We start from the raw sequence: 13,843 nt of genomic DNA, 5'->3' as shown, positions 1-13,843 counted from the left end.
ATAAGAGGATATAATCCAGGAACAGCCAGATGGAAAAGATCCATAGCACAAGGTATGTGAGAAAGGGCTCAGAGCTTTTATGTCCCCACCAGGAACACCAGGCTTCCCAAATATCCCTGTGTTCATCAACCTGGAAGCTCTCTGAACCCCATCTTTGGGGTTTTATGGACACTTCCTAACAGGATCATGACTGATGAAATCATTGACCACTAGCAACTGGTTAAGCCTCCAGCCCCCTCTCCCATCCCTGGAGGTCAAGGAGTGGTGCTAAGAATTCCATCCCTTTAATCACTTGATTGGTTTTCCTGATAACAAACCCCACAATCCTGTGGTTCTGTCCAAAGTTCATTAACATAACAAAGACACCAATACAGCTTTTCATCACTTAGGGAACTCCAAGGATTTTAAAAGCTCCATGCCAGAAAGGGGGTAAAAGCCAAGGACATATTTCTGATTATAAATCACAGTATCACAGAAACCCAAAATATCTCTCAGGGGACACTTCATTGCATAGTCGAGTATCATATCTTCCCATAGCTTCAATCAAAAATCCCATACCAATATGATTTTCTGGGTCTACTCCAAAAGCCGTGGGAACTTAGTTGTTCACAAATGATCTTCACTGCATACGAAAATAATTTCTCAGTCTGAATTAGCAAAGAAAAAGTTATTTTAGAGGGAACATTAGTTTTGAGGAAAGAATGCCAAGGGCATAGAAGCGGATCAGGACTTTTAAGCACAAATAGCAGCTCAGCATATGGAAACTCCCAGGCTAGGGGTTGAATCAGAGCTGTAGCTGCCAGCCTACACCACAGACCCAGCAACCCAGACTCAAGCTGTGCCTGCAACCTACACCACAGCTCATAGCAATGCCAGATCCCTGAGCCACTGAGCAAGGCCAAGGATTGAACCCGCATTCTCATGGATACTAGTCAGATTCATTTCTGATGCACGACAATGGGAACTCCCTGTTTGGCATTTGAAGGGATCTTCCCTTCCCAACTCCATTGGCCAAGAATGATCCACACAGTGTCATGGAATATTGCAGGGAGCTAAGAAGAGGTACCCTGTCGGAAGGCTTCTTCTTATTCATGGAGCAGGATGACACTCGGGTCTGTGCTGTTTCCTGGAGACAAAGCTCAGGTAAGAGGTGCAGGAGCCAATTGCAACAGGAGGCACATTAACCAAGACAGCCTCAGAGGAAGAACTTCCACGTGGCTGCTTAATGAGGCTGAGAGGCAAGTCTAGACAGAAGCAGACTGAATAAAGAGGTTGGAAAGCCCATGTGGTGACAGTTGGAGGGAAGAAGCTAGGTCCAAGAAAAGAAGCAACAGGTCAGGGTGTCCAGGATCCCCCCAGATTTCTCCCAGGTGTGTGGATGCTTTTAAAAGGATTGTGCAGGGCTTCGGGGGAGGGTCAGCTGGCCAAAAGATTCCTGCCATGGAATCAACCACAGTCCAGCATAGCTTAGAGAACTGAGTCTGACTCCAAACCCTTAGATTTTCTATTGTAAATCAGTCTTGCTTATAAACAAGTTCAGTGTAGTCATTTTGACAATATTGATTCTTCCAATCCAAGAGCACCGTATATCTTTCCATCTGTTTGTGTCCTCTTTGATTTTTTTCGTCAGCATCTTATAGTCTTCAGAGTATAGGTCTTTTGTCTCTCTAGGTAGGTTTATTACTAGGTATTTTCTTCTTTTCGATGTGATGGTAAATGGGATGGTTTCTCTGATTTCTCTTTCTGATCTTTCATTGTTAGTATATAGAAATGTATCTGATCTCTGTATTAATTTTGGAGCCTACAACTTTGCCAAATTCACTGATGAGTTCTAACAGTTTTCAGGTGTTGTCTGTAGAGTTTTCTAAGCAATGAGGTACCACCTCACACCAGTCAGAATAGCCATTATTAACAAGTCAACAAATGCTGGAGAGGGTATGCAGAAAAGGGGACCCTTCTTCAGTGTTGGTGGGAATGTAAATTGGTACAACCACTATGGAGAACAGTATATTTACGTTCCTCAGAAAACTCAATATAGAACTACCATATGATCCAGCAATCCCACTCCTGGGCATATATCTGGACAAAACTTTCATTGAAAAAAATACATGCACCCCTCTGTTCATCACAGCACACTGCTACTCATAATAGTCAAGACATGGAAATAACCAAAATGTCCATTGACAGATGAATGGATTAAGAAGATGTGGTACACATATACAATGGAATACTACTCAGCCATAAAAAAGATAAACTAATGCCATTTGCAGCAACATGGATGGAATTAGAGATTCTCAGACTAAGTGAAATAAGCCAGAAAGAAAAAGACAAACACCACATGATATCACTTATTTGTGGAATCTAAAATATGGCACAGATGATCTTATCTACAAAACAGAAACAGATCACGGCCAAGGAGAGCAGACTTGCAGTTCCCACGGGGGAGGAGGGCAGGAGTGGGATAGGCAGTTTTTGGATACAAATTGTTATATTTAGAATGGATGGGCAATAGGAACTGTATGTGACTGGGTCACTTTGCTGTACAACAGAAGTTGAAGAAACGCTGTAAATCAACTATACTTAAATTAAAAAAATAAAAATATAAGTCTGAGTGTGAGGCAGAGACAATGAAAACATTTTTCTAAATGTTATTGATGAAAAATTCTTGAGGTTAGAGTAATTATATCCAAAATGCCTACAAACCATCAGGCAATAAAATCATTTATAGGGAGTTCCTGTCATAGTTCAGCGGTAATGAACCCAGTTAGTATCCATGAGATGCGGGTTCCATTCCTGACCTTGCTCAGTAGCAGGTTAAGGATCTGGCATTGCCGTGAGCTATAGAGCAGGTCGCAGATGTAGCTCGGATCCTGTGTTGCTGTGGCTGTGGAGTAGGCCAGCAGGTGCAGCTCCTATTCAACCTGTAGCCTAGGAAACTCCATGTGCCACAAGTGTGGCCCTGAAAAGGAAAAAAAAGAAAAAAAAAAAGCTGGAAGAAAGTGAAAAGCTTAGTCAGAGAAACTTCTACTCAGAAGTTCTGGACCTTCTGAGTGACATGTTGACTTGGGTCATCTAGTCAGGTTCTCAACATTCTGAAAAGCAAATTCCTGAATCTTCTCTGCTCCCAAACCACCTCTTCCATTCCTATTTCCTTTATCTTAGGCAACAGCACCATCTTCTAGCTGCTCAAGAAAAAATACAGGAAGTCTCCTGAACTATTCTTTCCTCCGTCTCTCAACACTCGCTTCACACCCAATCCATCAGCAAGTCTTATCTGTCACCTTTAGTTCCCAAGCATATTCCACTCCATTCACTGTCTCCATATCCCACTGGCACCACCGCCCTACTCCAACCATCCATCATTTCTCATCATTGCAACAGCCTCTAAATGAACCCTCCCCCGACACTGACCCCTGCACCAAACCCACTGTTGATATCACAATCTCTTCTCCAGTCTGAGGTCAGCGTTATCCTTTTAAAAGTGTGTATCTGAGATGTAACACGGCCTCTTCACACCCTCCAGACTTCCCGTTGCACTTGGTTTAAATCCACATCCATGTCCTCATCTCACCAGGTCTCTCCCTATGGCTCCCACATCATCTCTAAAGACTCAAACCCGTTCCTGACTTGAGGCCACCGTAGGTGCGCTTCTCTTGGCCTGTCCCTCTCTCCCCTGTTTTCAATACCACTGCCTTCTTCTTGTCGTTGAATCCTCAGTTTAATTGTCATCCACCAAAGAGTCTTTTCGAATGAACCTCCCCAGAGTTTCCCCTCCACCTCTTCTGTTATCTGATCACATTATTTTATTTTTTGCATAGCATTTACCTCTGTGTCAAGGTTTCTCTACCTCAACGCTATTGACACTTGGGGCTAAATAATTCTTTGGTGAAGGAAGGAGCAGTGATGGAAGTGAAATAAAGGAAGGGCTCACTGGAAATGAGAAAGTTTAAATTATAGAAATGTATTTTCTCATGGTTCTGGAGGCTAAAAGCCCGTGATCAGGCTGCCAGAAAATGTGGTTGCTGGCGAGGCCTCTCGTGGTTAACAGACAGCCACCTGCTCACTGAGCCCTCCCGTGGTCTTTTCCCTGTGAGTGTGCAGGTAGGTGAGGTGTCTTTTCCTCTCATTAAAAACACAAGCCGCTATCAGATTAAGGCCCCACCCTTATGACATCATTTAGCCTTAATTATCTCCTTAAAGGTCCCAACTCCAAACACAGCCACAGTGGAGACTGGAGGCGAGGGCTTCAGTATATGAATTGGTGAGCAACATAATTCACTGTATACCAGCTAACAAGAACAGCAGCAACAACAGCAATAAAAACTCACCCAAATAAGAATGTACAAGAATAGTGCATTGATTTTAAACTGTTTATAGGATCACCAGATGGATAGGTCATAACATATACAGATATGGGAAAGTAATATTTATGACATTTTAGTGCTTTGCGTAAGAGTAGACCCTTATATTGTAAGAAAACATAAAATAAAACTATGCTTCAAAATTGTAAGATATATATTTTTAAACTTTTGTCCACTGATGAAATTCTTACTAGAGTTATTTTGACAGGTTTCAAAGTTTCCATATGGTCATGATAGACAAAATATGAACTCTGCAACTAAAGTCTGAAAAAATGACAGAAAAGGAAAATCAGTAAACTAAGAACAGGTGAAAAAGAAGTGAATTACAAAAAAGCAATACTGTGCTGCTGTGCAATCATTTGACTGCCCTTCCCTACAACCAACAGTCAGCACTGTCTCTCTACATACTTACCTACTCAAAAAGAACAAATATTATCATCATTATTATTACTATTATTGGCCATGCCTGTGACTTGCATAAGATCCCAGGCCAAGGACTGAACCCCTGCCACAGCAGGGGCCTGAGCTGCTGCAGTGACAGCACCAGATCCTTAACCCATTGCGCCACAAGGAAACTCTGCCAAGAAAATATTTAACATTTTAAAATTCAGAGCAAGAAAATTAATCTCTGTATCATCCTCAGAAATAGAAACAATTCTGTAATAAATGCATTTAGTTTGCTGCTGTATGAAACATGGGGTTTGGTTGCTGTTACGAAGGCTGCATTGTATCATCGCTCTCACTGACCTTAGTCCCATCATGCATAATAGTATAGGACAAAAACAAAGACGAGAATTTCAAAGGCACTGGGAAACTATATCTGAGATAAGGTATATTAAGATTGCAAAATATTCTCTTAAAAATAGGGTACTTGGGCTCTAAGGGTCTCCAGGCAGGAGCTTCCACTTCACTGAGAGATCAGCTTCCCCATCAAAATCATCCAGCTCCTGCTCCTTGGAGAGCTCCAAAAAAACCTGCAACAGGGGAAAAAAATAAAGAGGGTGCTGTCATGCTGCCTCCTGAGTGCAACGCGGTATGCACACGTTGTACATTTGCAGGCCAAGGATGCTATAAAATCCCTGAAATGGACCCACCTGCTCCAGGGTGGACTGCGAGAGGCTGTACTCCTCCAGGTCGAAGCTCTGCTTAACTGCATGAGGACAGCCGTGTATTAGGAGTGCATACGTTTTTTCTTTCATTCATAGAGTTTTACCAAGTCATGTACAAAAAGCATGTACAAAAAGATCTTCAATATAAAAGATAAGGTAATCAACATTCTCGGATTAAATATGGGAATGCAAATTCATCATATGGTTCTGTAACGGGATGGAAATACGCTCCCATTGTCATAGAGCTTGGCCGGAGGCTCCACAAACTGGAAAATGTTGTAAGAGGTTCCAGACCCCCAGGCAGGTTAAGCTACGGGATGGACAACTCCCATGTGCCCCTCTCCAGCCGCCCTCCCTCTCCTCTACCCTGCTCTCTGCTCCAGACTTCGGAGGCTCCTTCTGATGAGTCCCACCCGTGGAGAGCTCAGCAGGAGGGACAGAGGACAGAAGAGATGATGACTTTTATTCCTTCTCTTCTTCCCTGACACCAAGTGCGTCCCTTGATTCAAGGTCACGACTCCCCTCAAGGTGACAAATGCGACATGACTCTACTCCCGCGTTCTAGTCACTCCCTCCTCTCTTAGTCCCCTTGGACCTGGGGATGGGCGACACTTCTGCCATTTCCAGCCTTGGGTAACTGCACTGTTCCATGCACCTTGCCAAAGAATCCCTTTATAAACAAAACTTACTGGAATTATCCTGTTTTTGAGTTTACAATCTGTTACCCACGTGGACTGTGACTGAGCCCCCAAACATGCAAATGCATAAGAGGGAAGGGCAATGAATGGGAAGGTGAGACTGGAAAGCAAAGATTTCCTCTGAACACATATCAGATGGCTGTGACACCTCCTTTCTCCTCTCCAGGGACGGAGGATGTGGTCGGATTGGCCTATAATTTGGGGACATGGGCACTTGTGCCTGGAAACATGCGAAGCAGAAGTATGGTAGCTGGCTGACTGCCCTGCACTTCCAGAACTTGGAGAAGTGAAGTGAAGGTGTGTATTTCTCCTGGACTTCAAAGGGGAGGTTCCCCAGAGTACCTCCTGGAAGGATACAAAGATCCTAAGAAGGGGGCCTGGGGCTGCCAGGTGTTCACAAGAGGCCAAAACAAGGAGGCAGCACCTGCTCCAGGAAGCCGTGGACAGAGATTACAGATGGGAGGGGAGAGGAGTCTTCAAGGGGCTCACGAAAGCATCCCACGAAAGAAGGGCCAGCGATTGTTCAGACTGTTCACCTTTACACGGGAGGCCCTGACACCCTACTGCAGCTCAAATGGTCAAGTCAAGCTTTGCTGCTCTGTTCGCACTTCTCTCCTTAGGCTCCACCAGCACATCAGCTTATGAGTAGAGGGGGGAAGAGGGTAAGAAGAGAAAGAAAACTGAACATCCTACCCTCTTAGTTTCAGGTCTTCAAATCTGAGGCAAGTCTGACCTGGAGGGGGCAGGCGAGGCCCGCGCTTGGCTGGAGTGTGCGTTACCCAACAGTGCTCCGATGGTGCAGAGGGACAGGTCTAAGTATCGAGACCACGAAAGCGTGCCAGGCATGTGCGTTTTGCCTGCATGACCCCGCGCCCAGCTTACCCTGGGTTCTAGCTCATTCGATACATGTATTGAAGCTGAGAATATACTTGTGTGTAAACTAACATTTGGAGAACAAATTGCCAGACTACGTTTCCATAATGTGCACTCTGTGTAATCGGCACACAACGGGGCAGAAAACTGTCAGAAAAAGTTGTTTCTTCTCCCTAAATGAGAACATCAGTTTTAGTAAGTTAGGCACAGCCGGAGGAGTGAGAGGTGGGAGGGAACACTCTGAAAGCAGGAACATTGGAAGGCTCTTAAGAACAAGGCTCCATTGTATTCTAGGGAGGCAGCCTTCCTGGACCGGCTCCCTCTCTGCTCTGAGCACAGTATAAAACCCTTCTGTTGAGCGCAGTCGGCTGTGGGAACCCTCCCCAGTGGAAGGATGCAAAATCAGTCATTCGGCCACTTGGGCAGCGTGGAGAACGGCCCCATGAGGGGTGGCGTGAAGGTGGCCAGCAGAGTGAGAAAGTGGCTAGAAACCCTCCCTGGGATGGCCACAACCTTGTCTCCAGGAGAAGAATCTCTTTAAGAACTCGGGTGCTGGGACTTCTCATGACAGGTCACAAGCAGGAAAGTCAAGACCACGAAGAGGGGAGGGTGTTCGCTTGTTATCAGGTTTCATACACGGGTGTGACGGGCAAACCCGAGTCCACATAGACCCACGCAGTGAGTAAAGATCGAAAGCCCAGAGTCTAGAGCAGAGTTATGCCCTAGCCCAGCTCCACAGAGAGGAAACGTCTTACCAACATCTAAAAGAGCATAAAAGGGAGTTCCCCCGTGAATCAGCAGGTTAAGGACCCAGTGTGGTCAATTCCCGGCCAAGGAACTTCTGCATGCCATGGGCACAGCCAAAAAATAAAATCAAGTAAAATCAAATAAAAAAATAAATAAAATAAAATAAAAAGTAGGAAAGGCAGAGCTCTGGACACCTTAGCCCCAAATGCCCATGGTCTCTGCCTTCTAGAGTCTCATTCAGTTAGGGTGGGGTTTTCAATCTTGGCACCACTGACGTTTTGGTCGGATCTTCCTTTGTTATGGGGTGGGGGCTGACCTCAGCACCCCCAGCCTCTAGAAGACCTGCTAAATACCAGTTGTACCTCCAACCCCACCCCGAGTCATGACAGCCAAAAGTGCAGACCTCATTTTATTGTGCTCTGCTCTACTCTGCCGCTTTTTTTTTTCATTAACAAACTGAAGGTTTGTGGCAAGCCTGCATCCACCAAGAGTACTGGTGCCACTTTCCCCACAATACTTGCTTACTTTGCGTTTGTGTCATATTTTGTTAATTCTCAAGCTATTTAAAAATTTTTGTTATTATAATATTTGTGGTGATAACCTGTGATCTAAGCTTTCCGATGTTACTGTTGCAAAAAGATTATGACTCACTGAAGGCTTAGATGAAAGCCTATCTTTTTCAGCAATAAAATATTTTACATTACGGTATGTACATTTTTTATACATGCTATTGCACGCTTAATAGATGACGGTGTAGAGTAAACATCACTTTTTTATGTACTAGGAAGCCAAAAAATCCCTGTGACTCACTTTATTGTGATACTTGCTACACTGGGTTGGTCTAGAACTGAACCCCCATTATCTCTGGAGTCTGCCTCTACTGTATCCCCAACATTGCCAAATCACCTCTGCCTGCGAACCACTGGATTAAACATCTTAATATTTATTTATGGTATAATGTCATCATTGTATGTTCACTACTTATCATGCTGGTTTTATGCAAGATTTGGAAGTATGTTTCCCAGGGTCCCTCCTCCCAAGGCGCACTCTTACCTGTCTCTAATTTGAAGAAAGCCTGTGATAAAGGTCGCACATCCTCAACTGGCAACTTGTAGACCATCAGGGAGGAGAACCTGCGAGGAGAAGACAGAGAGGCTGAACTCGAGTTGCAAAAGCACAGTCACCATGGATGCAGATCTAAAAAGGTCCATGTGCATGCTACTCGGCAGCGCTCGAGGCAGCCATAGTGTGAAGGTTCTCTGATCAACGCAAGAGGTCAACTGATGGGAGCAGAACCACTGCAAGGGTCTTGGGAAAAAGGCTCCGTTTCACTCCAGGCAGGAACGGGAGAAGAAAGGGAAGAAACTGACAGCATGGACACCTCAAGGAGGGAAGAAGCAGGACTGCATCTCATCTCCCTTTCCTAGTGAGAACAGCACTCAAGGAAAAAGAGCCAGGTTCACCTTCTGGCTCCAGCACTAGTCACTGGGCATCCTCTCACCTCCCTAGCGTCAAGTGCCGTTACTGATACTGATAAAAATGTGAAGAGACGCCGTTCACTGAGCTTTGACTGACGCCTGGTCCTGGGCACAGGCTTTATGCAGGTGATCTCATTTAATGGGGATGGGTTTAGCCTCTAGAAAGAACTGCCGAGATGACTTAGGTACCTGCCTGTGTTAGGATCTGGCCCATTAAAGAGCCACCAGAGATGCTCATTTCCTTCAAGAACAGTTTCCGAATCAGACTTTGTTCTCTTATCTCCCCCCAGTGGTACCCCTTGGATGTGTCTTTGGAGATGTGCCTTTCTGTAGTCATTAGAATACTCAAAAATACCATAAAGATTTTCTTAAAAAGAATGAGAAGATGCAGCTTTTCTCTTTTTACGATTTTTATTTTTTTCCATTATAGCTGATTTACCGTGTTTCGTCAACGTCTACCGTACAGCAAAGTGACCCAGTCATAGATATATATACATATTCTGTTCTTTCTCATTTGCCGTAACAGAAAAACAAAACAAAGACCAAGAGGAAACAAAACAATTCCTGTGTTTACCTTTCCTGCCGAGCCGCCTGGGGGAACATCCTCAGAATTTCGCGGTGGAGAGCCTCCACTTGGGCCAGGGTCTTCACCTTCATCTCCAGCAGGTAATCTTTGCCAAATTTGCTCTTCAGATGTTGGATGGAACCGATACACCTGGAGGCAAGAGGAGGGTGAAGCCAAGCAAGAAAAGGGAGAGAGAAATCCCTTGCTGCTATCTGGGGGCTTCTGGAGCCAGGGCAGGGCGGCGGGGAGCCAGGGCAGCCAACCGCCCCAGGTCCTCACAGAGATACATGTGGGCGGGGAGACGGCCTTTGCGCTGAGCACACCTGGGGACCAGGTGTGGGCTTGGACGGGCACCCACCTCAGCCTTCCGGACACCATGATGGCCACGCGGTCACACACGGCCTCGGCCTCGGCCATGTAGTGCGTGGTCAGGAGGGCGCCCCTCTCCGTGTTTTTGAAGGTGGCCCGGATCACCTGCCTAAAGTGAGGTTGAGGGAAAGTGTGAATTTGTGGAAATGCTCCAGGCAATGAGAAAATCAATGTTTAAATGTTCCTCCGGCACATACGAAACAAATAGTGAATTCAGATTAGATAAAGAAAGGGGCTTTGGAGGGACCAGAGGCGCAGGAATAACCAAACTATTTGAGTGTTTCATTCAGACCACGGCTTGAGCTGAACATAGAGAATGATATCGGGTACAAGGTTGTTTAGAAAGACGCTGGGGAATTCCTGTCATGGCACAGTGGTTAACGAATCCGACTAGGAACCATGAGGTTGCGGGTTCAATCCCTGCCCTTGCTCAGTGGGTTAACGATCCGGCGTTGCAGTGAGCTGTGGTGTAGGTTGCAGACGCGGCTCAGATCCCGCGTTGCTGTGGCTCTGGCGTAGGCTGGTGGCTGCAGCTCTGATTCGACCCCTAGCCTGGGAACCTCCTAGAAAAGGCAAAAAGACAAAAAAAAAAAAAAAAAAAAAAAAAAAAAAAGAAAGATGCTGGATTTTCAGAATACTTATGAGAAGGCAGTGGGAAGAAAGAGAATGAGAAGAACTTATTTAAAAGCATGACAATAATGATATTTTCCCTAAAGTACAAAATGACAGATTTCAGAATGTTCTTAAAGTAAAGAATAAATTAAAGAATACACTGAGTATAACCTATAAAAATTTTTGAATCACTATGTTGTATACCTGCAACTAGTACAATATTGTAAATCGACTATACTTCCATAAAAAATTTTTTAAAAATAAAATGAACATTTTTTATGGCAAAAAACCACAATATACTGGAATTTATTTTTCCCTCCATAAGAATTTGTGTATCAGGTGACACTGCAAAAATTTTAAACTTAATAATAGATTGATTTGATTGAACATAAAAATGAGCCTTGCATACCTGGGAGATCTAAGATGAAACTGAAATTCTTTTTTTTTTTTTTTGTCTTTTTGCCTTTTCTAGGGCCGCTCCTGTGGCATATGGAGGTTCCCAGGCTAGGGGTCCAATCAGAGCTGTAGCTGCTGGCCTAAACCAGAGCCACAGCAATGCCGGATCCAAGCCACATCTGCGACCTATACCACAGCTCATGGCAACGCCGGATCCTTAACCCACTGAGCAAGGCCAGGGATGGAACCCACAACCTCATGGTTCCTAGTCGTATTTGTTAACCACTGAGCCAGTACAGGAACTCTGAAACTGAAATTCTTAGAGTGAGTCTTGAACTGTTAGAATTATCTTTTGCTTTTTCTCCCCCATAGTGCTTTTTCTTTCACTAATCAGATATAAATGTGGATATCTTTCACTATATAAAAAATAACTTAAAAAATTTTTGTTGTTGCATTAAGGACATTCCTAGTATTAAATTTCAGACTTTCCAATGATGACTGTGAAGCAGCTGCTCAGGTGTATTTATAAATTGAGTCAAAGGAGGGAAAACACCTTTCAGCACAAAAAAATTCACTGAATCTCACCATGGGATCTGTTACAAACAACAATTTTGAAGGTCAGTTGTTACAGGACTAATCGATTCCCTCAGGGCTACTCCTGACATCCCCTCACCACATCTGCTGCTGCCCCTCAGGGTCCATCCCCGTGGACGGCTCGTCCAGAAGCACCACCGACGGGTTTCCCAGGATGCTCAGCGTGAAGCACAGCTGGAACAAGAGGAACTGTGTCTGGCACTGACCTGTGGGGGCGCAGAGGAGCCCCAAGCCCCGCCCCTACCTTCCTCTTTATTCCCTCGGACAAGGCCTTTGTGGGGAGCTTCAGCTGGTCCTGCAGCTTGAGTGCATCCACCAACCTGCAGGAAACAGAGTGAATTAACCCACATTATCTCGGCTCCAGGGAAATGGGTGTGGGATAATGGGCAAACCAGAAAAACATTACAGCAGAGACATTTTTAAGAGCTTGCCCAGTGACCATAACATTGAAACTACCTAGGATACTTTATGAACTTTTCATGGCAGCCAAACACATATTTTCAATGACTTCTTTCCGTACTGACATTAATCCTTAACCAAACAGTGTAGTTTCCTTTAAAAACTAAAAGCAGAGGGAGTTTCTGGCACAGCACAGCAGAAACAAATCTGACTAGGAAATATGAGGTTGCAGGTTCAATCCCTCACCTCGCTTAGTGGGTTAAGGATCTCACATTGCCGTGAGCTGTGGTGTAGGTCGCAGATGCAGCTTGGGCTCTGGCGTAGGGTGGCAGCTGTAGCTCCAACTGGATCCCTAGCCTGGGAACCTCCATATGCCGAGGGTGCAGCCCTAAAAAGACAGAATAAAAATAAAATAAAATTAAATAAAAACAGAGCTGCCATATGACCTAGCATTCCCACTTCTGGGCATGTACCCAGAAAAGAGGAAAACTCCAGTTTGAAAAGATACATGCACGCCTGTGTTCATAGCAGGATTATTTACAATAGCCAAGGCATGGAAACAACCCAAGTACCCATCAAGAGACAACTGGCTTAAGAAGATGTGATATACTGGTACATGGAATATTACTCAACCATAATAAGAATGACATATTGCCATTTGCAACGACATGGATGGACCTAGAGAATATTACACTTAGTGAAGTAAGCCAGATAAAGACAAATATTTTATGCTGTCACATACTTGGAATCTGAAAAAAATAATACAAATGAATCTACCCACAAAACAGAAACAGACTCGGACGTAAAAAACAAACATATGGTTTCCAAAGGGGAAAGTGGTGGTGGGGGGACAAATTAGGAGTATGGGATTAACAGATATAAACTACCATACCTAAAACAGATAAGCAACGAGGATTTACTGTGTAACACAGGGAACGACATTCAATATCTGGTAATAACCTAGAATGGAAAATAGTCTGAAAATACACATGTGTACATACACTGAATTTATGTGCAGTACATAAATGGAATCATTTTGCTGTACACCTGAAACTAACACTGTATGACAAACCAACTATATAGGTCAGAAAAAAAAAAAAAAAATCCGTAGCCTTTTCCTCTCCAGGCTTAAATGAGAAAAAACACTGCGTCGGGGTCTAGAGGATGAAATCTTCTCCCCCAAGAGTGGAGTTATCAGCTAGACTCTCCCGTCCTTATTATGTATGACGGGATCGCGTCCCCCTCAGGTAAGAACAGGTGCGGCTCCTCCACGTACCGCGCGATGGCCGCGGCGGCGTCCGCTTTCCTCAGCCCCTTCACGGCGGCGAACACCTCCAGATGCTCCTTCACCGTCAGGCTGGGCCACAGCGCGTCCTCCTGGGGACAGTACCCCAGGAAGCCCAGGGGGTCCCCTCCGCTGCTCCCTTTCAGGAGCACCTGCAGAGAAAACGTTCATTCTCACATTCTGCCCAAAACTGGGTGGAAAACTCAAATTCCAAGCCAGAGCCCCCAGGTGGCTTCATCCTCCATTAGAGTTTAGACTTTACTCCCAAGTCCATCACCACCAGGGAGTTCAAGGTTGCTCATTTGGATGTCCAGTGCTGGACTTCATTTACTGATCCAGACATTCAGAGGAACAGAC

General features: G+C 44.8%; 1 protein-coding gene across 8 annotated transcripts in view; it reads right to left on the bottom strand.

Annotated features, from left to right (window-relative positions):
• Positions 1–4,356: 4,356 nt before the first annotated feature.
• Positions 4,357–13,843, bottom strand: part of ABCA9 (ATP binding cassette subfamily A member 9) — a 64,490-nt gene continuing 55,003 nt past the window's right edge. For all 8 annotated transcript variants that reach the window (XM_013980819.3, XM_021068115.2, XM_084983868.1 and 5 more), the window contains 8 exons: positions 13,478–13,638; positions 12,047–12,122; positions 11,882–11,976; positions 10,190–10,309; positions 9,841–9,981; positions 8,842–8,921; positions 5,456–5,511; positions 4,357–5,335 (listed from right to left, as the gene is read on the bottom strand). In XM_013980819.3, coding sequence (XP_013836273.3) covers positions 5,240–5,335; positions 5,456–5,511; positions 8,842–8,921; positions 9,841–9,981; positions 10,190–10,309; positions 11,882–11,976; positions 12,047–12,122; positions 13,478–13,638 — 825 coding nt within the window. In that variant the 3' untranslated portion in view covers positions 4,357–5,239. The remainder of the gene's footprint in view (positions 5,336–5,455; positions 5,512–8,841; positions 8,922–9,840; positions 9,982–10,189; positions 10,310–11,881; positions 11,977–12,046; positions 12,123–13,477; positions 13,639–13,843) is intronic.

This window comes from Sus scrofa, chromosome 12 (assembly GCF_054392235.1).
Source record: "Sus scrofa isolate SSC_HxYL_T2T_F1_AM1 chromosome 12, Sscrofa_HxYL_maternal_Yorkshire_Landrace_v2.0, whole genome shotgun sequence".
NCBI lineage: Eukaryota > Metazoa > Chordata > Mammalia > Artiodactyla > Suidae > Sus > Sus scrofa.
This window is presented reverse-complemented; position numbering and strand designations above follow the sequence as displayed.